The sequence below is a fragment of the Squalius cephalus genome (assembly GCF_949319135.1).
Source record: "Squalius cephalus genome assembly, chromosome: 9".
In the NCBI taxonomy this organism is placed as follows: Eukaryota; Metazoa; Chordata; class Actinopteri; order Cypriniformes; family Leuciscidae; genus Squalius; species Squalius cephalus.
In genome coordinates, this window is record NC_137130.1 from 20,460,814 (window position 1) to 20,488,451 (window position 27,638).

The 27,638-nt window shown below is 37.3% G+C and overlaps 1 protein-coding gene across 1 annotated transcript in view; it reads right to left on the reverse strand.

Annotated features, from left to right (window-relative positions):
- Positions 1-1,258: 1,258 nt before the first annotated feature.
- itgb5 (integrin, beta 5) overlaps positions 1,259-27,638 on the reverse strand; it is a 33,571-nt gene continuing 7,191 nt past the window's right edge. The window contains exons 9-15 of the mRNA XM_079881131.1: positions 26,705-26,839; positions 20,949-21,378; positions 6,012-6,234; positions 4,825-4,925; positions 2,796-2,915; positions 2,435-2,601; positions 1,259-2,114 (exon numbers count right to left, since the gene is read on the reverse strand). Coding sequence (XP_079737257.1) covers positions 2,016-2,114; positions 2,435-2,601; positions 2,796-2,915; positions 4,825-4,925; positions 6,012-6,234; positions 20,949-21,378; positions 26,705-26,839 — 1,275 coding nt within the window. The 3' untranslated portion in view covers positions 1,259-2,015. The remainder of the gene's footprint in view (positions 2,115-2,434; positions 2,602-2,795; positions 2,916-4,824; positions 4,926-6,011; positions 6,235-20,948; positions 21,379-26,704; positions 26,840-27,638) is intronic.

Here is a 27,638-nt window from a genome sequence, read left to right on the forward strand (position 1 = left end):
TCAAGCAAAAAAAAAAAAAAAAAAAAAGCATGTTTGATAGTACTAGTTTTTGCATAGTTGAGCAACAGTCTTCAGCTGTTCGTCCAATTTTACACGATGCAAGGTGTAATTGAATATTTGAAGCATAATAATGAATATTTGCATCACCTAGGTCTGTTAGACTGACTTTATGGGGAAAAACAATTATTCAGAACTAATTATTTGCATGGCAGTTTAAAAAGACAAATTATTGCTTTAGTCTGACTGAAATCAAACTATGCATGTAAATGTGTAAGAAAAAAAAAATGCTAAGGATCTTGATGAAGAAGTTTATTGCAGCATAGCACTGACAAAGTACATGTAGCACCTCGGGATAATTGGAACCGGAATGAACCCATAACATTCAAATCTCAAACCTTCTAAATTATCCCATGACAGTTTACCACCCCTAATGTAGCCTAAATTAAGTTGTTCCTGTTGTAACAGCTGTGGTCTTTATGTTAATAAAGTTGAGATACTCCACTGTCTGAGATGGTTCAATCTGCTCCAATTCTACAATTGATGACCATTTGCTCACGATGTGATCCACTCAAATGGTGCAGAAACAACAATTTGACTTTTTGTCCTACATAATAATTATTAAGTCATTTTGGGGAATGAACAAGATCAACCACCTTTCTTGGAGTGGAATCTGGGTCTGGACAGACTATAATTTCTTACAGTGCATTTTGTAGTTTTAAGTCTGCATTAAACTGAATTTGCGATAGTTTTTTCTTCCCTATAGTGACATATCCAAGTGAAACGGCTTCTTGAATAAGAGAACATGTAGGGCGGGATTTAATTTTTTCCACGGGGAATTGACTGGATAGTTGTTGTTTACTATTGCTGTGATATCATGTGAGTGACAGGATGTCCTGCACTCGCGCCAGTAAACGCGTCATCAGAGAACAGAAGAGATGTCACTGCAAGAGGGAGGGGATATTATTTTGATTAAAGATTAAGATGGCACATGAATTTAAGAAATAATAATGTGCACAGATATATTTATTCAGTGTCTCATGTGTGACATCATTCTAAAAATGAGGTGCTCATGTAGTTCAACTTTTTTCCAATCGCACGGAGCGCAAAAAACACCCCTAATAATGTAGACACAAACATGACTACTGATATGGGGTCAGTCTAAGAAGTTCTTATTGGCAGATGGGTGTGCAGTGTCTAATTTTTTACTTGGTCCAGGTCCTGATGGGATGGGTGTGGAGCTACTAAATGTAATCGTTCCAAAAAGAAACGAGACACTCTTGAATTATCAGCAGGCAGTGTTATTGCATCACAATGTACAGTTGAAAATCACTATGAAAATGTGCAACCGGTGGCAATACACCAAAGACTAGTATTGTAGAGTGGCATTACTTTCTTTACTTGATAAAACCTCAACCTAACATACAATGTGCAAAACAAGAGTTAAGAGAATTATTGCTCTGGTTATGTTAGTACCCATCTCTTCATTAAAGAGTTGATGTATAATTTAGCCTTTTGTTTTGTTCTATGCACACTCTATGGTGTCTGACTACTGTACATGTGCTAAATAAATTTAATTCATGTAAAATGTGTAACGGCTGGGAAAGGCACAGTTCCTTGCCTTGCCACAAATGTCTCTTTGCCTATAAAACATTGCACAGCAAATCCATCATAATGAGCAGGAGGTATGGTTAGAACTGTAGAAAATTAGGAGTTATATTCAAGAAAGCGGTCCATGGGAGGTCAACGTCCATTGCTCATGAAGGTTTCTGGACAACTAGTCAAGCCAATCCTCTTCTCATATTCAGCATGTGTCCAACTGCTGCTCACCAATGAACATTCATTACCCAACCGCATAAAGATCAGTTCCAATCCTCAGAAAAAAAGAAAAAAAAAAAAAGAAAAAAAAAAAGTTTGCATTGCAAAAGACCATTAAATTTGCTGTCTCTGTCCTCCACTGTAGAGCAGAGGCGTGCTGGACAGGTCCTGCCATGTCCCCCAGTCCAAATGCAGGTTGATCAGTGAACTTCTCCGTTGCATGACTTGGAACTGTGCATATAGAAAACTGTCTCCATTGGGTGAGAGGGGATGGACTGTTTATAAACAGGATTAGATGCCTAGGAGGAAGACAATAAGAGTAAATAGGTCAGATGGGTTCACTGAAATGCACATGGTTAGAAGGGCAGAGCGAACAGAGCCTTTGAACCACAGCCTTGGAATGACCATCATGACTGATCTGCACTCCCAGCTGACTGATGTTTTCCAAAAGGCCTCATGGTTTCAATTAAAGCCTAGTTGTTTTTTGTGATTGCATGGATTTGTCTGTTCAAGCTATTTACGTTTTAGGTAACTTACAAACAGTGCTATATGAATGCATTAGTCTGCAGCAATATAAATCAAACTAAATCAAACTTAGTGCAGTAGACTGAGTTCTCACCATCTCATAACGCGCCCGTGAACGTGCACTTTGGAAGCGTGCAAACTCACGGCGGTCGTGGACGGTTATGACTAGTTTCCAGAGGGCTAGCAGCACGATGCCCATCAGCAAGATACTGCCAACAACTGCCAGAAGCACAGTCATGGCATTTGGGGCAACGGCACATTCTGTAAACACACAAAATGCACAAATGGATGGCCATAATGTATGATGTGAAGTTTAGCTGAAACCCTCCCCATTTGAAACCGTGTTTGGATCAGAAATAGCAACAACAACAAAAATACTTTTCTCATACTTCCTCAAGATGAGTGATTAACATGATTCAGAATGCAGTTTATTAGAGGTAGTGCTAAATACTGACCTGGCTCTTTAAGAGCGGTGAGGACCGATTGGCCGCTGGCATGTTCGGAATAAGTGAACTTCATCACACAGTCGTTCTCGGTCTTATACACGCATTGAACGGTGTTGGGAGCATCCGTTTCTGAAATGGAGAGAGGAATTGGGTTCAATAAAACAGCTGTCCAAACTGTGCCTGAGGAAACAAACCGATAAAGCAGTACATGTCGAGACAATAGCATAATCTTGACATGCTGAAATTATTTTTGGACCAGACCTTGCATTCCTCAACAAGAACCCAGATTAAATGTTTAAATGTTATCATAATTAAAATCCACTACAAAAAAAAGAAAGAAAAAAAAAAAGGAAGTCTCTCCCTTCCTTAAAGTCATTTAACTACAGAGCCTCTCTCTAAAAGAGCTGGAAGTTTCCGGTATGCACATGTGGAGTTCATTAAGGAAGTCAGCTGACTCAAACGACAGAGAAATGTTGTGAAACATCAAATCTAGAATGCTTTTTACAATTAGGGGTGACATGGAAAGGCCTTAAAGAGTTCACAAGCATCCTGAATTTTGCACTGCAATATCTCAGAGAATGAGTCCAGCATCATATTGCTCAATGATAAACATTCATTCATGCATTCCTCGAACCATGTAAAAATACCTCCTGTTATAAAAACCCTGGAGAAGTTCTCATAAACTATTAATAGCTTTCGAACTCTAATAAAACATTCATAATTATAAATAAATAAAACAAAAAACATAATATAAAAATCTAAATAAAATAAAAAGATCCACATATGACAAAGCTAAACATTTTATTCATTTTCCAAAGTGCTATTCTTTAGTAGTTTGTGCATTTTTCATATTAGTGGTTTGAATTAATGGCAGGGTTGCGAGGAAGAGCAGTAAACACAGGCTTTCTCAGTGGGACACAGAACAGTGAGTGTTGCACAGACGTCCAGACTCACATTCTCCAGATAATAACATAAACAGAGCTGGCCATGATACACCACAAACCATGATCACCCTGCTGCGAGTAACACATTCATGACCTGGAAGCACAAACTGTGGTGCTCGACCAACAGTGTGTCCTGATGAGAGGGAAAACAGACAGATGTGTGAACTGAGCTCCTTCATGATTTCAGCTGGATTCAAGTTCTCTCTCTGATTGAGGTTAAGGAAAATGTAAGTTAAGTAACCAGTGTGTTGATGACATTGGCTGGCAGTTAGTGTGCATGTTGATAGAATTTTCCGATCTCATTATCCCAGCTACCCCCTTTGATTATCCCATGTAAAAAATGGTGAAGACTAAAAAATAAATAATAAAATAAACAACATAACTTATAAGCTATCAGTTGTCATGTTTTTTTTTTTTTTTTTCACAGTAAAAGTAAATGAACCCTTATGCTCAAAAGCGTTTCATCTTTGAATAAGATGCCATATCAAACCACTGAAGGTGGGGTAGGCAAAGCATGAGACCCTCCCTTCACAGCGCTCTCCAAAGCCACGCCTCCTTCAGAACATATAAACGCACACGTATCATTGCATTCGGACCGAATGCAATGATTGGATGAAAATTGTTTTGGTTGGGAGACTTCCACAGAAGATATATGTAAATATTTTAATATTTAGACCACTTTTATTATTGATTGCTATCAGGATGTGAAGAGTTTCAACTAGTATAACAAAAATGATTGTGGTTTGTGAAATCCTGCTAAGACATTTTATTCACTTACCTGCTTGCTTTATTATACCAGGAGTATGAAAATGACAAACATTAAAATTCCTTCCTCACATGCACAAGCTTTAAATAACAAGTTTTGATAACTGGGTAGTTTAGTATGGCAGTGATGAGTGGAAATAAAGAAATAATTAAAAAAATGTTGTTATTTAGCATAAACACTCCACATAATGCATTTTCTTCAGTCAGTTTTTCTCAGAAGAAAACATCTGTGCAGGGTGGAGAGATACAATGATAGAGAAGCCGCCCCAAAACACTAGCCGAACCCTCAAACATCATTCAATGTCAAGTGTTTCTGAGTGTGCACTCACTGAGGGTTTCGACGGTCATGATCTCATCCTTGCACATGCGCTGACAGGTCTGGTTGTCGGCCAGTCTCCCCGTGTTAAAAAGACGACACTCGATGCATTCCCTGAGGAGAAACATTTAGAAAGATCATTCAAACCATAACTAACACAAAACTAAAAAGTTTGACAGGCTTGAGTCTAAACAAAAGTCAATGATGAAGAAAAGACATCTCAGACCCTGTCAGTCAGCTTTGATCAGTCTAATAGAGAACGTGTGTTAATGTCTGATGTGGCATGCTTCCTAATGCCACAGAATTTAAAAACATTAAAACGTTAAAACACACTGTTCTGACAGTATAATCACAATATTTAAACATTATACATGTTAACATGGGACTAGTGAAAAAAATATGTTTGAAGTAAGAACTCGTGATTTATGAAGGACAAAGTGGGTCATACAATGTAACTTGTTAATAGTACAGATTAATTTTGATATATATCAGAACCATCATGCTTATACCTGTGTTTGAAAGAACCTAGCAAATCTTGGTGTTACATACATTTGAAGTCTGTAAAATGTACAGAAAATACAGTAAAAACAGTAATATTGTGAAATACTATAACAATTTTAAAAAACTTTTTTATTTTAATATATTTAAAACGTAATGTGATACTCTAATGGCAAAGGTGAAATTCCAGATTTGGTGATCAAGAAACATTTATTATAGTCAATGCTGAAAACAGCTGTTCCGCTTATTATTTTTGTGGAAACTGGTAGCCTAAATCTTTTCAGAATTCTTTAATGAATAGAAAGCTCATAAGAACAGCAGTTATGTTATAATCTTTTTTAACATTATATCTTTGTCACCTTTGACCAATTTAATGCATCCTTACTGAATAAAAAGTATTACATTTCTTTAAAAAAATATGATAACTGACCCCAAGCTTTTGACTGATAGTGTAAATATTATCAAAGTACTGCAATCCTTCACTGGAATGCGACTAGTATGTATCAAATTACATTTTAGAAACAGAAAGGGACCAATTTAAAGAAACAGACAGTATGCTATTGGTTGCAATATGCAGTAAAAAAAAAAAAGTTGAACAATGACGTATAAACTTTTAAAAGACAGCATTACATTAGAATCATTAGAAACTGAAAATACCTATAAATTAGCTTTAAGTTAGTTTGAGCATCCTCAGTCACATACCTCTTTGTTCCACAGGCATCTGGACAGGTGGGACATTTTTCGCACGTGTCCCCAAACGCCCCTGGCTCAGCGCACTGGCACCGCCCACACACACAGCTGCCCCGCCCACTACAGATCTTCCCGTCGTCTGACACACAGGAAGCCGTCTCTGTAGAGCAATTACAGTTGTCTCCAATATAACCAGCATGGCATTTACACTCACCGCAGTGGCATTCCCCGTGACCTGGAAAACAGGGAAAGATCAGAATAAACTTTACAAAAATAATTTGTGACATTCAGTCAAAAAGCTTCTATGTGCAAAAATCCTGCACTAACAAATGTGTTTAACTCACTGGCGTGGACAAGAGGTCTAAACACAAAGACCTCTCAGAATCGTATAATACCGTATACACAAATATACACATTGAGAGTTTGCATAGAACCATCATTTACTGACATTAATGGAAACACAAGCGTTCCACATTTCTCTGTCACGGCACAAAGATGACCGCTGTCTACTTCTCCCACATTCTCTGAAGTCTCTTTGTCCACGGCCGAGCACATTCCAGTGCACTGATTACATGCAGATCTCCTCATTCCAACTCCGAGGATTCTTGGCGTGTGTCTCCATCACTGAGCGTGAGCAAAACTCTTTGTGTGTTGAAGCAAATGTGCCAATGTGCTAAACTAGACGCTGTGTGAATGACCCGAATGAAAGTTTATACGATATAGTAGAGTACAAAAACGTGAAGGGTCTTACTGTGAAAAGGATGTAAAAACAAGACACGCTTTCATGGCAAAACAGCTGTGAACAGATTGAAAGCAGTGGCGAACACTTGGTGTGGCATCAGCTGCCGCTGCAGCCTCAAAGCAATGATTGCACAAGAACAGGAAAACGCTGGAAAAATTTAGCACCCATACTCCATAGTTGCAGTTTTGTGCTTGTGCAGTCCAAAGAGGTCTCCACATTGTGCTGGGCATATTAACTTGCAGGAAAGATGAGAAGATCTGCATTGAAAGTCATTGTTTACCCATAAATGAAAGTTCTGCCACTATTTACTTATACTCATGTTGTAGAAAGTAGACATTTTCTGTAGAACAAGGACCTTCATGCAGTTCACAGTGACCAGAGGGTGTCAAGCAAACACATCATAAAATTTGTGAAATACGTAATATTCTCTACTGTCGAATGGCAAGAGCTGCTTCACAGTTCTGCAAAATATTTGTTTTCCAAGAAAAATGAACAGCATATGGTTTGGAATAATATGGGAGTGACTAACAGTACTATTCAAAAGTTTGGGGTCAAAATGTTTAAGATATTAATTGTCTTCTTTTTATTACAGTTAATAATGGTTTTCAACATTGATAAGAAATGTTTCTTGAGCACCAAATCAGCATATTAGAATGATTTCTGAAGGATCATGTGACACTGAAGAAAAATTTAGCTTAATTACATTTTAAAACATTAAAATGATTTTATTATTATCTTATTTAAAATGACTTGAATAATTATTTTGTAATTAAAATTTACAACCGTACTGTTTTACTGTATTTTTGACCAAATAAATGCAGCCTTGATGAGCTTAGACATTTTTTTTATTATTATTTTTAAAATTTTACGACCTCAAACTTCTAAATGGTTGTCTAAATATGGGGAAAGTTTTGGGTGAAGTATCCCTTTAAAGATACAGCACATCCTCACACCTGCTCCTGATAAGAAACATGGACTACCGTGGGAGATGCTGTCTGAAACTAATCAGATTTGACTCTACATATGTGAAAAACATATGTATAGTGAGGGATGATGTGTTTGATACACACACACAAAAACGGACCATCGAGGTCATGCTGGTCAGCTCCCACACAATAAATGTTTCATTGCGGTGCCACAGCAGAACTAAAACAATCCAGGAATGTGCAACCACTGGATTCTTCTGACAAACACAAAGTTTTCCTGAGAGATACAATACACCTTATTAAACTTAAGCGGTTCGCCATTTATTTTTTATAGAACAAAAAAACGTCCATTAAAATCCGTCTTTCTAACAAAGACCTTTAATAAAGTAATAGTCCAAGTCTGTTCGGGTTATGGGAGTAATATAAGGAAGAAAAAAAAAGTCCTGATAGTTAAATGCAATACGCCACACCTTGGGGTGTATTCTGTTTGAGACAGTAAGCACAGAGTACACCTTTACTGAATGAATGACCCTCTGAACGAATCTGGCATGAACAAAGACGTGTTGTGGCGTGCTCTCCACACCTGCTTTCTAAAGGTGTGTGTGACAGTACTGTTACTCTAAAATAACAGCATTCACAGGCTTCCCTTTTTTGCCACAGACATTCAGAACTAAGAGTCTTCATATTTTACGCACTGAGCTAGAATATCAAGTCATAATCTTAACACAAATAATATGTATTTACTAACATGAAAAACAATAGATTTGTTACTATATTAGTTAATCTTTGTTAATGTTAGTTAATAAAAATACAGCTGTTCACTGTTTGTTCATGTTAGTTTACAGTAAAGTTAACAAATACAACCTTTGATTTTAATAGTCTGTTTGAAATTAATATTAACTAAGATTAATAAATGCTGTGGAAGTATTGTTCATTCTTAGTTAATGTTAACTAAGGTAGTTAACTAATGAACCTTATTGTAAAGTGTTAGCAATATAACAAATGCTAGAGAATCGATGCAGACCTGCTCTCCCAGCATTCCCGAATCCAGTCTTTTATTTAGGTCACTGAATAAATGTGCTGTTGCCATGCCAGAAAGGCAGATCCATGTTTGAAAGCCTCAGGGAATGAACCTCAGCCCATTTCAACCACATCCACAGTTAAACTCGACAAATTCACACATGAGTGAGTCCAAAGCCACGCAAGCACTGAAATATGTCAATTACCGTTGACCTCAAGTATCAGGTTTATTTAAGGGTGCAAAGTTTCACAGTCAACACAGAGTCTGTGCTTGTAAAATCCAGTGTTTGAATAGTGTACACTTGAGCTCTATTGCTGTGAAGTATTTGTGAAGGGCATAGCCATCCTTATGCGATGAAAATGTCCTTTTTCCTGCCTTTAAATTACTAAAACATGAAATAGATTGAGATTAACTTGACAGGAAAATGTGTAGGCTTGTAATCATCATTAATTGTAATGAATAAGCCATGAAACGTATTGATAGCATGCTCATACACCAAACCGAAGTGGAAAGGAAAAGCAAAAAAAAAAAATGTAGAAAAAAAATAACGCTGAGCTTCCCAATGCAAAATACTTCCAAAGTGACCAGTCTAAACATTTCCTGTCTGCATGCTTGAGTGTATGCTTGTTCTAGTTTCTTGTACAAACATCATTTTACCAGTGTTATCATCATTAACTAAAAGTATAAAAAATAAAATAATAAATAAAAATGAAGGTGGAAAACGGATTTTTGTCATTCTCCATTTCTAAAATTAAACCATTTGTAACATTTAAATGTTACAAAAGCTACATTCTGGACCGGCAGAAACCATTTGTCATCACTGTATTGATATTGGTCGACTGATATGCTGACCCTGACCTGTCCTTCCTGTGATAAAGACCCCTTTAGCCTCTGTAGTCCCACAGGAAGTGTACATCCAGCTGCTGAAGCAACATTCCTCTTTATATTGTAACAGTTTAGCTGCACGCTTCATTTCACTCTACTTAAATCATTTAAAATGAGATTCTTGAGCTATTCTAGTGTATCATCACACTCCTCTCAGTTTAAAGAGGAGAGCCAATGAACTGTGTTTGCCAACACCAGAGGGAGATACAATACAATTATATAGAGAAGACTATGAAAGTTTGATGTCAATATGAGAATGTGGTCAGTAAAAAAAAAAAAAAAAAAAAAAAAAAAAAAAACTACATTGACATTTTGCAGACGCTTTTGTCCAAAGCGACTTACCTACTACTACTAACTACTACCACTACCACTACCACTACCAGCATATAGACTCTATTCAAGCCACAGAAAGCCAAATGTTTTGCTGAAAAATGTACAATACACAATCTTCCAGTCTAGGCTGTAGCCTAGTCATTAAGTACATTAAGAACAATTTAATGTAATTTAATAAATTTAATGCATTGTAGCAGGGCCTAAAACTAACTTTTTCCCATACCTGCCTATGGAAGTCAATGGGGTCCATCAACTGTTTGGTTACTGACATTCTTCAAAATATCTTCTTTTGTGTTCAGCAGAAAAAAGAAATTCTTACAGGTTTGAAACAACTTGAGGGTGAGTAAATGACAGAATTTTCATTTGTGGGTGAACTATCCCTTTAAGAAAATGCAGAGGAGTTCCTCTACGAACCAATAGTACTATACTAATGGCATAACTACAACTACTACCACTACAACTACCACAACTAAAATGGTTTTCAACAAACTTGTATCAAATGTGAAGTACAGCATGTAAAGATTTAAGTTACCAAAACATACAATTCAACCACAAAACCTAATGCTACGCTTCTTTTTTGTGAGCATAATGTAGTTAGCGGGAGTGAAAGAACTCAGAGTTATAAAAATATGGTTTTATATGGTCATGGTTTGTGGCTTGTCTGTCTTTCTTGTGGTGGAAACTTAAAATAGATCGTCCTTTGGATCTAGAAAAAACACTCCGAAAGCCCTGTAATCACTGGAGTGCAGTGAGAGCACAGGGTGTGCAACCTATGCCACGTTCCAGTTCCACCCAGCAGAACACACTTCTGCTCCAGGGGCATCTCACTTCCCTGTCTGGCGCTGCGAGAGTGAGCCGTTTTCAGAAATGCTGATCAAACAACAAGCAGGCTACTCAACGACTTACAAAAACGTGTCACCACAGACTCAGTGGTCATTCTTCCTTCCCTACGAAATAAGAAACAAACTAACAAGTGCTGTTAAAACGGAAGAAATCATTTCATGATGTGAGTAACTCAACTCCATATTTTCAATAATTTTGAAGGAAAAGCATTAAAAAACTGCTCAATATAGAGCCAAAAGGAGCTGTTGTAAATGACAAAGGGTAAAGGAGAAGTTTTGTGATGTAGTGTTTAAAGACTTCCATGACCTCTCTGAGGAGTTTGAGTATATGTGTGACATTGACCACAGAGACACAACATTATACATCCGGAGACAACACAAGGACGCCATGGTCTTTAATAGGAGTCATCCGGTTTTAAAGGCCTCTGATCAAGCACTGATCTAATAAAGTGTGTTAAACCCATAAACGCAACACTGTTTCCAACAGTTGTTTCATGCACCAATTGACCAGTTTTCCTCTAGGTCATTACTCAATCTCATTTTCTAGCGCATTACTATGGCAAAAAATGCACACTACTGTTCAAATGATTTTAAAATCTCTTTTATCCTCTTGAAATCCTCAGTAACATTATAAAAGTCTTTACTGTCACCTTTGACCAATTTAATGCATCCTTGCTGAATAAAAGTATTAATTTTCTTTCACAACTTACAAAATGACAGTACAGCAGTCAGTACTAAGGATCAGAAACATCTGAACTGGTTTCAGTGTGAACAAAGCCATAGATTCTTCTTGTGTGTGAATAATGGGCATAGATGGACCCTGCCAAAACCAAGATAACTGCCCCTTGCTAATGTTTTTCAATTATTTCCATGCCTTATTTCTGCATGTGCTGTTTCTTTTGTCAACTGCACACAAAATCCATGTTAATCTGTCTGACTTTACTTGTTTAGCTAAAAACAATAAAACTCATCTGTCTATAAAGAAAGATGTGCAATGTAAGTATGTAGGCCAAGACACGGCAAGCTGCCTCTTGTAGTTGTGCCTCTCGAGTGGTGACAAAGTCTTGGCAGGAAAAACAGAAGGTCTATAGATGCCTAACATGTGGTGTCTGTTCTCTTTACAAGATTCCTTAGTAACCAGGGAACCTCATTGTATTCCAAAGAGAATAAAATAAGTTAAAAATAATCGGGAAATAACTCTCACATGTTTCTCCACTTAATGAGCACATCTGAACTCTGGTGCAGAGCAGAGAAATTATATTTAAGATAATTAGCGCAGTCAGAAGTTTTGTCTCATGTGACTGGAGGGTAACATCTCATGCTCCAGTGACAATAACAATTACAGAGCAGGCATACAGGATAAATACAGTTTTCTTCTGCTACACAGTCTTCTGACGCCTTTTAAATAAACAGGTAGGCTGGGGACAACAATGCACAAAGTAATGTATAATGCTTTTAAAAACATGAACGGATCACTATAATTCGGGCCTGCGGTACATAAGTTTTCTACTCATGAACAAGCTAATGTTTCTGTGGCTTCACTGCTGGTTTGGTATGGTGTAAGGTTTTACACTAAATTCTGTTAAATGAACTACATGTTTCCGCTGATGTAAAGCACAAGCGTGGGAAGTGCAAGGGCGATAATCCCAAAAAAAAAACACACCATGTCTAGAACTTCAAGTCTCTTAAAAAACATCTACAAACAGGTTTAAATGAGAAATGCATAACCGTTCTGTAGCTTGTCTAAATAAAAATACCTGACTAATCCCATGTATTTGAAACCAAAGACAGAAAGACAGTCCAGTGTTTCTAGTCACAGAGCCGACTATCTGCAGAGACAGTGTTTGTGTCCACAAGGATAGGCAGACATTGACTCATCACGAATCTTACCCATGCCCTTGCATTCCAAAATTGGATTGGATATCTTTCCAGAGGAGGTTAAACGCATTTAAAACAGCGAAGCAATTTTCGTGCCAACAATTAATAAATACTTCAAAGCCGTAAAATGCCTTATTGTTGTTAGGATGTCGGTAATATGTCAGGCTACTGTGTGTACTGGTCTATAACAACAGACTAGTCAACTTTTCCCAAATGGTACCTCGCATGGAAAAATCATTATCCTGTTACAATTTGTTGCCCAGAGCAGGCCAATTAAAGGCGTAGTTATCCCATTGTAGCAATGTGGTCACTTAAAGTCAGATTTGAAAACCATCAAAAGACCAAGATGAATAAGTTTGGGTGTGTTTTACCAACGCTTGAGACAACACACAAAGTGACAGATGAGATTTATTTTTTAGCACTAACTGATTGCAGTGTACTGATAACACTGCAAGACTTCAATCTGCTCTGTTCTGACTGCAAACTTAAAACAAAAGCATGGACTATTATCACATTTGAAAGACTAAATCATACGAATATTTATGTACTGACAAATATTGTGCATTTACTCACTGTATTTCATATACACTTCAAATCAGAATGTTATACATTTAAATCTGGGTCACTACTTTTTTATAATAATATAATATAATTAATACAGTATAATATAATTGATTCATTTTCACCGATGGTCTCAGATTTGACTGCATTTGACTGTCAGGTCAAAAACACATCTTCAGGGAATGTATCAAAATACTTTCACCAAAAGCATCAGGTTAGTGTCACTCAAATATGAACCACCGCACAAATCATGCAGTGGCATGCAGAAAACATCTTCATGAATCAATAAAACCTTCTGTTTGACAGCTCAAACTCCTATCTGCCTCAAAGGGCAAGGTTTTTTTTTTTTAAACCAATTTTCATTCTTACATCCTACTTTCTATTAAAATACCAAGTAACTAAGATTTGGGCATGAATGCACATGCAACATCCATTCATAAGGCGTGATATTTCAAAGGACGAATAACTGAAAACCAACTATAACTAGTAGCTTTTGAAATTCTATTCTTTTGAAATGTTTTGTGTAAAGGCTTGGCATTTAAAGTATGGCAGAAGCGAAGCAGGATCCATGGGAGATGCTTTATTTGTTTAGCATGCTAATCCAGGTCCTCGAGGCTTCTAGAATCTAGACGATCCAGTTTCCATCCGGACTGGGTTTGTTCAACTGAGCTTTTCATTTTGCTAGTGCATTTGGGGATGGTTTTCAGAGAGGAGAGCACATCTGAGGGATTGAGTCAAAGTCCAACAAATTCCATTGTTTGGTAAACTGCAAGTAGAGGAATCTATTGAGTTCAACAGAGGGGATCTAAATACATCATTTTCATCATACAAAAATGTGCATTTCCATCAATAATATTACCCATGAAAGATACTTCAAACTCAAGGACTCTCATCCCCATAGAAATGGAAATGCATCTTGCTGCCACATCAAAAACATGCATTTCACAAAGGAGTTCTGCTAGCAAATGTGCTCTCATCGCAGTCGATGGACTACAAAGTGAGCATTGACCTCTATTCCAAAGTCCAATTTTGCTTATGGTTCTTGCAGCTCTGTTGTACAACACGTGACCACATTGCTCTGATAAAGTGTCCTACAGGACACAACATGACAAAACAGATAAGTGTTTATATCCAAACATGTCAACCAAAGAATGCCAGATTTTCCTGCATTTATGATGACAGTAAAGCTCTTGTCTGTTTGTTTGCATCTAAGGTCAGTGTGTTGCCATGTGCTGATGTCATTTACTGAGTTAAGAGAGGATGCAGGGGTGTGGAAAAAGAAACTCAAACAGACGTCAATGTTCTGTGTACAGTTAGAAAGAGGAGTTGGTGGATAATGTTCTGTTCGCCAAAAGTTAAATGGAACCACGTTATGTCCAAATTACAGCATATGTTTGGTATTCAACATAGCCTACAACGTCTCATCTGCTCCATGCTAAAGCTAATACAAGTTAACATCTGAAAGTATCTTAAAAAACAGCTTCAAAAACAACTAGGTGTCTAACATATTTCTTGGATCTGCAAATGTTTTTGAGAAAAACAACATTTGACCACAATAACAAACATCACTCCTGAGATGTTATTACAAGTTAGTGACAATTGTTTGAAAGCCCATGCATAATTATATACTGCCTGAGGTCAAGTGCACGAGATTGAACAGATTCACATGTTTTTCTCGGGTTAAGACGATACATGTTTTTAATGAAACACTGTCTATACACACTGCAATTCAAAAGCTTTGGGTCGATAAGACTTTAATGCTTTTGAATGAAGTCTCTAATGCTCACCAAGGCTGCATTTTTCTTGATCAAAAATACAGTAAAACAAATATCATTTATAATAACGGTTTTCTGTTTTAATATATTTTATGATGTTGTTTATTCTCTCTTACATTACATTAATTTATGTATGCTCCATGTAGTGTTTTAGATTATATTTTGTTGTAAAAGTTCTGTTGATTCAAATCACCATTAGAGTGATTAGTGTCCTCTATGGTACATATTCTTAAATCTATTATTTTAAGTTTGCTCAACAAACGGATACAGATGTTACACTACTACCTGACGTGACAGTTGTTGAGTCACGCCGCAACAGCTAGAAGCTCTCCAGACTGGACGCGACAAATCCAAAAATGGAAATCCATTTGTCCTTCGTATCAGAAGTAGCGCGAGCGCTTGGAGTACCACATCATAACTAGAATGGGGCATCAGTTTACGGTTGGGAATTTGTTGTGTCACGCGGCTCGCGGCACATTCATTGTAGACAGCATCACTGATTATAATGGGTTCTATTCGCTTTTGTGGCGTTGCGTCGTGCCACCAGCGTCTGGTGTAGACATGGTGTAAGAAAGTTATACATCACAAATTAATATCAATGCTCATATTAATTTAAAGTGCAAGCTACTTTAACATGGATCTACACGCTAATAAATGCAAGTTCATAGAACTTAGTATATTGCGTTTGATAAAAGCAAAGACACTTTAATAGGGTATATGTCGAACGTCGCATGACGAAACCGGAAACCTGGTCTCATCGCATCCGCTTGTCATAGAAAGTGTTAACAGCCGTATGAACTGACGCCGATATCTATGGAATTTTAAGGTAATCAGCTAACCTACCTATCTCACTTTGTTATTGGCGTTTTATTCTATTTAAATATCTAAACGTTAGTGTGAAGTTTTTTTTTTTTTTTTACTTTTAAATATCGATCTTCACATGCGAGGGACATTGGTTATGATCATCTTTGCTCGCTCCTTTTAAGTTATCTTGAGTAAAACAGTAAAAAAATGCAAGAAGCACATACAAAAGACCTGAACCGGAAGCGATGCGTTCTGTTTTCCGGTTTCGTAATGCGACGTTCGACATATACCCTATTGTTACGTTAAGTAAACTCAAGTTAAAGGTATTGTGGAGGATTTTCCCAAATTTTAGAAAAGAACCGCCCTCTCCACTTTTTGAAAAAATGCACATGCGCAACACTCTACCTGCTCCCGAGAGGTATTAAACGTGTGCACGAGAGAGCATGCACGAGCCTAGTTTAGACAAATTGAGATGTTTACCGTGTCTGCGCGGTGCGTGACTTGTGCCAGGGCTAGCATCGCTAATCATAGCTTACATTAACTTTTACTAGCAGTGATTTTAAATGGATTTTTCCAAATAGCATGCCAAACTTTACCTGTCGAGTAGAAACTTTGCGACTGAGGCATCAGTGGGAAGCCCAACCTGTGCTTTTAGCGCACGCCAGCGTGTGGAATATTCTCCCAAAAACACTCTGGTCTTGTTTCTTTCTTCAGAGGCCTTTCTCTTCTTGTCATACAATTCGTAGACACTTTTTCTCTTGCGACCCTCAGACATTTTGAAAAAACCCTGTGAGAACGGCGAGCTTCAATGAATGGCTGAAACCAGCTCACCACACATATACACCTGAAAGTGCACATGCGCAGAAAGCGAAAACTATCTAGGGACGAGCACGTACGACGGCCTTACGTAAACATATCATCAGAATGATTGACAATTAGGAGGACCAATAGTCTTGATGATCCACCCGGAAAAAGAAAATCATCCACTATACCTTTAAGTAATTCTCTCACCTTCTGATACCTTTAAAACAAACGCACACATGCTCACATTTAAAATGATAATTGACTAAGTCTACACAACAATGCTGAAAATGCAAAGAAAAAAAGGGCACATTTATATGTCTGGTGCATTTAGTTGCTATTTCTGTCTCTCTGTGTAAATAAGAAATTTAAATCAGCACCAGATGTATAGAACAGCACTACAAAGCAAAGGTTTACTACGGGCTCAATAGTTTTAACATACTGTCATGCTCACACTTCTAAACACTCAAACCTATTGTGCAGAGATTCAAAACATATGTACAATAATAAGTTTTAATATGGTAAACCCTTTGACTGACATGAGGCATGTGAACTTAAAGGTCCCCTATTATGCAAAATTCACTATTGCATGCTGTTTGGACATAAATGTGTGTTGGCAGTGTGTGTACACAACCAGCCAATAGTGATAAAAATCCACTCACTCCTTTTTTATTAATCCCCATAAATCATCAGCAGTGTCTCCCAACGACCTGTTTTCAGAATGCTGTTTTAGTGACGTCACTAAGCACAGGCCCCGCCCACGAGTGTTGACAGACACTGCCGTTTCAACATAGACCCGCCCTGATCGAGTTCACAGCTGCTGCACTGACGAGAATGTCTCCAAGCGTTGTAGGTGTTGTGTGGCTGGATGTATTAATCCACATAGCTCTCTCTATTTATTTCCGAAATCTGAGGCAGCCAAGACGAGGTGGAATTATTTTGTTTTTAAAGTATGCTCCCTCAACTCTACCGAAATTCGTTTATGTACTTGCGCACTTCTTATAACTTACTGTGTTTACTCAGCTCTTACGGTGATTTTCTGAAGTAAAACTGACGCTTCATCTTTTGTGTGATGTACAATAAACTTTATTAAACTCATCAGTATATGTTTGATCATCATTCGGACCTGGACCGAAACAGCAGACTTGTAGGCTATTAATAATGGATACATACAAGCAGATGACAAATACGTTATAACCGTAATTAAACTACTAAACTATACCTGTTCCATCTCTATACAGCACTCTGACTCTGTAGGCATTATTGTCCGACTCGAAATGAACAACGTTACTGAGAGTTTCTGATATTATCATCATTCCGTGAGATGAAATTGTTCTGAGAGACTGAGCGGGAGCTCGTGAAGCTCCGCCCCCTGTGCCGTGCAGCAGCAGCTCATTTGCATTTAAAGGGCACACACTAAAACAGCGCGTTTTTCTGAGCCCCAAAAAATGACAATTTAAACATGCTGTAAAAAATGATCTGTTGGGTATTTTGAGCTAAAACTTCACATACACACTCTGGGGACACAAGATTTTACATCTTGTGAAAAGGGGCATAATACGGGACCTTTAGAAGTAAAAATAGGAAGAAAAAAAACCTTGTGCACATCTAGCAGCCATCACACTAAATCCGTTCAATCATAACAGTTCAGCAGATTCAAAAGTCTTTTAAGACAGCAGAGCACAAACTAATCATTCAAACGCAACAAAGGGCACACAGATGTCTTATCAGCCCAGTGCTGTCTGTCTGTGGGAGCCCTTCAGGCTGCTATCAGCACGACAGCAAGGCCATGCTGATCCGCAATACACAAAAATGAATAGATTTAGAGCAAAATGTAGATAAACTTTATATGAAATTCAGGTTTTCTATGTTATTACACAGCTCCATTTCTGATCACAACATTCTGCTGTGAACTTATAATAAAACTATAATTGACTGGAAGTAGCTGTGTTATACGCATCACATTTGCATTGGTTGTCTTCACCCAGTGAAGGATTGTTTTTGCCATAATGACCGGCTGACTCTGCATTAGTGTTTCCATGGCTTCATATATCATATAAATAGGGAAAGTTGATAAAATATTACAGAATACGACATCATGATTCAATGATCCAGGGTGACCTCTGCATCTTCTTATGGCTTTATTTTCTGCAACTACTAATAACAAAATGCTGTTTTAGGTAACAACAGGGTGCGGTATGTGATATGCAATTAAGATAACAGCTGAGTAAACCATTTCAATAGCACTTCCATCAAAGAGTGTGGTTAAAGAAAAACAATACTTTGTTTACTCCAGGTGTATGAACAAAGGACTATGCTTAAGAGACCAATAATGTTCATTTTAAAGTCATGTTTACATTTAAAAATATCTTTAAAGTAATCTTGAAAAGTAGCCGCTATTATATATACCTATATATTGAATGTGCGTCTACAAAGGGTTACAAAACATCTTTACAAAAACAGTTTATTCTTGCCAAGCTGTAATAAGAAGCCGTCATCCAATCACCCTTCAGCAGTCACAACATGCTCACCAAGCCCAGTGATCCAGTACTAATGTGGCACAAGAAGAAGCTCCTAACCACAGGTATCCTAAATACTCACTGACTGATTAATCTTTGAGTTTTAGATCAAAATAAATAAGTTAATTAAAAAAAAAAACGAGCTCTTTAGTTTACACATCAAAAGAAGAAGAAAAAAAAACAAACAAGAGGCTCACAAAAATAAAATGTGTTGCTGTCAGCACTACACCCTAATAACCTAACCACCCATCAATTTGGGTAATCCAAAACGACGACGACAACAATAGGACTTTAGAAAAAAAAAAGAAAAAAAAAGAATATTTACTAATTACAGTAATTTTCTTTTACACCACAAGTTACAATATTAATGCGTCTCAAATTTTTCAATTTAAATATTAAAAACTAGAGCTCTTATTTTGGTAAAAAAACAACAACAAAAAAAACCTGTAGTGACCCTTAATTCTGTTTAGTTAACGATTCTCATTACAAATCTAGTTAAATGCTGAAACTTTTTGTCCACAAAAAAAAAGACAAATGTGATAAATTGATCCTGACACATTAGCAGTGACATGCAGATACGAAGTTCATGTGGAACAGCATTTACTGCAAAACTGAGGCATTCTGAGACACTGAAAACACTGGATCATGAGCTGCTCATGTGTTAATGAACACAGTGCTGCACTTCACCCAGAAACACGCAGTGCATCAGAAAAATAAATAAAATCACAGCCTTTTGTGATGTGATAATCAGACTAAGCCATATCTCAAGTTCAAATTTATTTACTTTAATTTTACATTTTTTATGACTTCATTATTAGATTTTTAACAACCACCCAGCAGTTCCCACCGTTTGGGAAACCCTACCCTGAAGGAGTATGTTCATCTTACTGGCCCGCCTGTTTGAGAAACCTGTCTCACTCTCCAGATAAACGCTAGCATGCTAAAACTCATTGATGCTAAAACTAATTTGATATTATATCCAAAAAGTCTTGCAAATCACACCCTGTAAAACAAGCTGCTCTCACCGGAGCATGGCCAAATCAAAACACCACAAAGTATGTTTATAGGCCATTTAACATGTGAACGAAACCTACAGAGAACTCTCATCAACGGTTGCCTTTTCCCACAGCCATTATTAGCGAGTTTACAAGAATTGTCCCAGTTAATTCACCATGGCAAAGCGGTATGAGAGCGCATAATTACTCAGACTCATTCAGAACTCATTACAGCGGACGAGAAGAGTTTTCCATGGCTGAGATAGCAAGAATGGGACATTTTCTCGATTCTACCAATGACATTATTGCTACAGAGGCTCAACAAATATCCATTTTGTGCTGGGCCGACAGTTCCTGCTGACATAAGAAAAACATAGCGCTTCATTACTATAGACCAGCCATTGTGTGCATGGATAAACAAATGCAGCCTGCTACAAAGCTCTCACTGTGGCATGGCAGAGATGCGTCGTGTGGAGAGAGAGACAGAGATGGGGCGCCAGTCAACTGCTCTCTGGCAAGAATTGATATAAAAAATTAACCAGGCATCCCATGGGCATAGAAATGATGGCAACTTTTAATAAAACGTAAATTCTAATTCAATTAGACAAATTTTAGAATAAACTAGTATCACACTTGACTTTGTCCTGCTCACTTCTGAAATGATGGCTACACCCCCGTGGCATCCTAAAGAGGCCCATGGGCAAATGCCTTGAGACAATGCTGAAAAATTAGGATATGGACATAACTTGTACTGAAAATTCAATGCACTTTGCAAGGTGCAGGTTGAACTGTATTGTGGAACTAAGGTGCAAAGATTTATTTGAAAATGCATTGTGACGACCAAAAAAGCGATTCAATTCATCTTACCTGAACACAGCGTGCCCTTGTGTCGGGCACAGGAAAAGTCATCGCACTCACAGAAGGTGCCGTAGATTTTGCCAAACTCAGACTCGTAGCAAAGGCACTGGTTACAGCTGCATTCTCCGCGGCCGCTGCACACCTGCTTGCCCTCGGCCTCACGGCAGGCACTGAGGTGCTGGTAGTCGACCTCACCCTCCTGGCACTCGCAGCGGGCACCCAGGTAGCCGGGCTCACAACGGCACATCCCACAGCTGTAGGTGCCGGCGGAGTTGCAGCGGCTACTGTTAGGATCTGTGTGATACGTGCAGCTGCAATCACACCGGTAGTCCACAGAGACCTTCAGGCGGTCTTTAAAACCAACAGGCCTGATGGTGAAACTCTTCTTGGTGCCTCTCGGAGGACATCCTCGAGCGTCTACAGTTATGTTGAAGGAAACCTGCAAGAAAACAGACAACTCATTTTCTTGTATTTAAGACAAAATACACACAAAAAATGACAGGGATGACAATTTTGTAGGCCAATATGGAAGTTAGCATCACCCTGGTTCCCTTGACTTTTGGATTATTGCAGAAAATATGCTCTGTGACCAACTAAAGTTTGATTCTTACATGTTTTGTTCATCAAGATAATCTACACAAATGAACAATGAATGTTGAGGCCTAAAGACAATGACCAGAAGTAAAAAGCTGAGGTTGAAATATAAACGAACTACACAACCACCAAGCTTCTGACAACTCTTTCAATATTTATTTAAAATTAACAAGTTCGAGTTGAGTTCCGAGTTAGAACAGCATGAGTATAAACACAACAAGGCTTTAATGAGTGGATAAACAGCGACTTGATGAGCTTCTGTGCTTGGTGTGATGACATTTAAATAATGTCATGTCCCAGAAAGCCTCTGTAGTCCCATTTAGCCACTTGCAAAATAATAATATAAAATGTGTCACTTGTGAATTTTGTATGGTATAGTAAAATGAGAAATTATTTGGAACTTGTGTTCACCACAGACTATTTTTTCAGGCACTTAACTAAAAACCCATAAAAAAAAAAAAAACTTAATTTTGGGATGACCAAAGAAAAAGTTAAACTCAAAGGAAGGGGAGTTCTCTTCCTGGTGCCATGCATGACCTTATCGCTGAAGATAAGAGGGTTCAGTAACTGATGTAGATCATAGCTGTCAGATTAATGCTAGACCATCAAACCAGAGACAAGCCAGACTCCACCCTGATGATGATGACCACCCAGAGGAAGGAAATCTACAAGAGGTTTCATCCAGACTAGCCAAGACTTGATCTACAATCAGTCAATTTCTGGTAAGATGGTGAGATGAAACTAATTTCTCAGTTTTAGTATTCCACTTGAGATGTGGTTTAAGTTTCATACAATTGCACTGGAATTATGCAACATGCAGTGCAAAAAAAAAAAAAAAAGCATTAAAAAAATTATTTTCCCAGAAGTGAAAACTTCATGTGTGGATCCTCAGGAGCAGAGAACCCGACACCTTTAAAAACATGTAGTCTGGCTGGCCTTTGATTCAGAACCGCCCAGGGGAGAGGACAAGCCCAACATGCTGAGTCTGAACGCTTTGAAGTAGCATTTCAGATCAGTGAGCCCTCCAGACCCGAGAGCTCAAAGCTCAGAGCCGAACACTGGGCCACAGAGGGTCATGCTGATGGAGGTAGACTAGAGGCTCACATGTACCCTTAATCACAATGAAGGGCTAAGGCTGTCAAAGACATTTTAATGGAAAAGGGGTTGTTGTAAATTTGATAGCACTGGTTTCTCTACAACGAAGTAACTTTTGATGGTCCCTTTTGAACATTCTGTTGACTAAGTAACTCTGCAACTACATGTCAACTAACTTTCATTAGAATATTAGTAGAATATCTGCTTAATATCTGCTAACTCTTTATTGTGATGGTCCTCTCCAACAGACATTCTTACTGACTATAACTTTGCAACTACATGTCAACTTATTCTAACCCTACCAGTCTACTAGTAATCTAACACTCTAATGAGAGTTATTAGACATAGGTGCAACGTTAAGTCAACAGAATGTTAAAGGGACCATCAAAAAGTCAAACCAACACATTTTAGTGTAAAAATAGTGAAAACCTGACAAATGGGAGGCAAGCAAGAAAATGCGCTTATTATTCAAAATGTCTATTTTTGTACCAGAGTACTTTTTTTTTTACTGTTGAACTATTCATGTGGAAAAGGTTCTTGTAGGCTACTGGCATACCAACTGTTATTGTAATGATGAATAACTGCTAATGTTTTGGACCTGTCCATCATTCTTTGATTGCTGGTTTTTATTTTGTTGTTGTTTGCTCAATTTACATCTGCAAGCTTGTCTTAATTTGCAGTAATCCAATTGTATAAATAATTTATACATAAGAGATCAAAGGTTTGGGGCCAGAAAGACTTTTAAAATGTTTTTGTAAAGTCTCTTATGCTCACAGATGCTGCATTTATTTGATCAAAATCACAATGAAAATAATGTAATATTGTGAAATATTACAATTTAAAATTACATTTTAAAATCTACTAAAATTGAAAAAAAGTTATGTATTCCTGTAAAGCTGAATTTTCAGCATCACTACTCCAGTCCTCAGTGTCACATGATGTTGAAAGAAGATTGGTGGTGAATAGAAAGTTCAAAAAATATTTTGCAAGATAAGATTAAAATATTCTGTAGCATTGTACATTTTATTTACCACCACTTTTGGTCAAGTTAATGTAGCCTTGTTGAATAAAAGTATTAAATTATTATTATTTTTTGACCCCAACTTCTGAATGGTAGTCTTTATAAAAAAAAATTGTGCAAGTAATATTAACTGTTGAAAAATCAACATCATTTTAACATTACATTAAACATAGCAATATTTTATCACATATTATCCAGCATTAACGTGCTCCTTAAAGACCACGCTGAAAGGCATCACAAAAAAAAAAGAAGAAAAAAAAAAAAAAGAGGTAAAATGAGGGGTCAGGCAAAGGCACAAAAAGAAGACTTTTTCCTCAATGAGGCAATGAACTGCAGAATTGGATTAAGGAGACATGTGAGTCACGAGAACATGGCAACAGTTAGATGAAGACAGACGGCATTAGAAAACTCCATGAAATCTGTGTAGTTGGGCAGAGTGAAGAGTGGACATATAATGAGCCATCAATGGCCAAAACTGTTTACTGCATACTAATATAACTGCATACCAGTCGAAGACTTGGGAAAACACTGCCAATGTTCTACATTTAGTGATTGATCCAAGACTGATCCGTGTGTTTGCAGAAGTAGTTTGTGAAAGCCCTAAAGCCAGAGCAGCAGAAGTCCTGAATAGATGTCAATAAACTGAAGCATCAGTCAGAATGGGAGGTTTAATGGTTTTCATAATCTGACATTCTGTGTCTGAGCATGCAGTAAGAATGCTAAACTGCTAACAGCAGATAATAACATGAAGAGAGGATGCCAGAAAAAAAAAAAATGAAAAAAAATCTATAACTTGACGTGAAGTATTCACTGTGCTATAAAACAAAAAAATATGTATATTTCAATAATTAATTAATTGAACCTAAATTGTCATTATTAGTTATTGTTTTTAATTACTAAAGCACATAATTTCAATGTACTAAACTAAAATTTCATGAAAACCAAAAATATCAAATTAAAAGCCAATTGTAAAAGCTATCAATAAAAACTATAATTGTATTTAAATAATAATAATAATAAAAAACACCTGGATAATCCTAAAATAACATCTCCCGATCACCCGGTTTTATTTTATGATTATCATCTTGATATACAGTGTCACTTACTTATTACTATATAAAATGTATTTAAAAAAGGCTATTATTATTATTATTATTATTATTATTATACTATTAATATTAGTGTAATAATAAACATAACTACAACTACTTTTCTTATCAAGTGTTTGGATTATATAATTAATATGCATAAGCATTTATATTTTTAGAGATATATATATATATATATATATATATATATAAAAGAGCCATCACTGCTCCTGACTATACAAAAACACCCACCACATTCCATAGTGTTCTTGCATTTGCACAACAGTGAGCAAAGCTTTAAAAGTCCATGGCAAACAAAGTCTATCCTAAAGTAAACTGATGTTTCCTGGGACACCATCCAGCTTAATATAGGATTAGATCAATGTATTATGTATGGGACATTTTAGTAGTCTCTAGGGGCTTGAATCCACTTCTGTGAAAGGAATCTAAGCTTAACTTTAGAATCTGGGCTACCGCCTCTGTATCTAAGGCCCGTGTTTTTCCACAGCTCCTCGCCCAAAAGAGCTCAGCGCTATTGTGCGAGCCCATTGAAATGCAGCATCCGACTCCTCGGAGGGTTCGGTGGAGGACTGAGAGGGATACAAGGGATTCTGTTTGGGTTGTGCCCCCCTTTCTAAAGGCATGATTGACACTCGGGCACGGTGTGACAAATTTCCCTCGTGGATGAGACAAAAAGATCCCAGCCTATTGGAGCAGCCAGAGAAAATTGGGTTGCTCCATTCATTGTGGTTATTCAGTTCTCTTCTACCCCTCCACTATTCCTTTTACACTCCTTCTCACTATTCAATTAGGCAGAATGGGAATGGTACAGGAGAAACTGGAGGGTCAGATCACTGCATGGTGACATGTACCAAGTAGTGCTATAGAAGTTTTACAATGTCCATCTAATTAAGAATGTATGGGAGATCCAACAATGACAAACACCATCACCTTGTGAACACTGAAAAATAAAAAGCATTCTTTCAGAGTAAACGTTAATTATACAAGCACTGTTGGATACAACATGTGGTCTTGATTGCTTCGGTAATCTGCGTGCTATGATACTGTAAAATTTAGTTACCATAACACTCTGAAAGGGCTCTCTAAGCAATTTCATCTTTTTCACTCTAAACAGAGCGAGTCTGCTGCGGCTGACACTGCATAATGGCATGAGAGTGCGGACCACGGCATGTTATTAAAATCCTGCATGTTATCATTGAGCAAACAACACGTTATCATTGAGCACACAACACATCATCTATAACACAGGAAGTGCTAAACAATATGCCTGAAAGTGTGTGACAGCATTTCAGCCATGTTCCTATGACCTGCTGAAAACCACAATTATCTGTAAATGGCCAGAATATGTGCTTAGGGAGTGTTTGAAATCTTCCTGTCAATGCATTTAGTTTTCAAAGTTATTTCTGACTCAAATACTAGATCTTCTGGTGTTAATATGGCCAAATTTAAGATATGAGATGGAATAAAAAAAAATTAAAAAGTCATGCTCTAGAATAAACATTTGACATTCTTTTCCATTATCTCTCTTTTGCTGCATTTCCCTGACACTGTATTTCACTTCCTTAAAGATAGTGAAAGAAAATATGTTGCTTTCATATCCAGGGCATTATATATGAGGTCAACAAAGGCCAAATGGTGGAAGAAAAAAAAAAAAGTTTCAAACTGTGTAAACATGATCTGAACATTTAGGAAGACTGAAAGGTCTAAGCCTTTAGGTCACTTTCTCTACATCCTCCTTAAGAGTACAACTACCATCAGTTTAGTAGTATTAGGCAACAGGATACAGAACCCTGTGCTCAATCCAAGAGGTATAAATAAGATCTGAGCTCCTTGACACAGACCTCATACACTCAGGTTGCAGACTGAGAGACAGGATCAACTGTGATCCATTTTAAACCTTTTTGGAAAAGGCACAAGCATGATTTGATCAAATATAAAGTACTAACAGTGTCACCAATTTTGAGGTCAGCACACTTGCGGAGGCCGGTCAGGGGCTGGCCGTCTTGGCAGGTGGCGGTGAAGGCCAGACTGAGATCTTCAGGATGATCCCACACACTCAGCTCAACTTTCGACCTGATGTTCTACATGAAAAAACAAAAACAAAAATCAAGCAAATGATCCAAAAAACAAAGCAATCCAACATTCACTAGTAACAGTTTGAAAGGTAATGGAGATGTTCCAGAATTATATATTTGGTTTATATAATGCTTTAAAAAGTAAAACCACAAACGTTCAATCATATTCTTGGATCAAATACTATCACTGAAAACAACACAATAGATCATATCCATAACAATAATCATAGACTTTGGTATTTTAGTGTAAACTAACAGTCAGGAGAGATGAGGAATTAGATCCTCTGGGTCAAACTATAACTTGATATTTGGTCAGTGTTTGTCCTCAGTTAAAAACTGATTAATTTTTCTTTCCCCCCAGTGTCCAGTGAATCTACTCTACTGTTCAAAAGTTTGGGGTCAGTATGTTTATTTTGTTTTTGAAAGAAGTCTCTTATGCTCAGCAAGGTTGCATTTATTACAGTAAAATGCAGTAAAAACTTGAATATTGTGCAATGTGTTTAAAATAGCTGATTTCTGTTTCAGTACAATTTATTCCTGTGAAGACAACACTCCAATCTTCAGTGTCACATGATCCTTCAGAAATCATTCAAGTATGATGATTTGCTGCTTAAAGTCGAACTGAAATCAAAATTGACCCTATTTACTTTGTTAGCGCATATTACAATGTGGTGTGGTGAAAAATTAATCCGTGCAAGTTAATACACAAAGAAAAAAAATTGTTTGCCGTCGTAATCTTTAATCAAAGTCTGAAAAGTTACTTCCTGTCCGGAATGGCGTTCCTTCTCTGATGATGTAGGTTTGA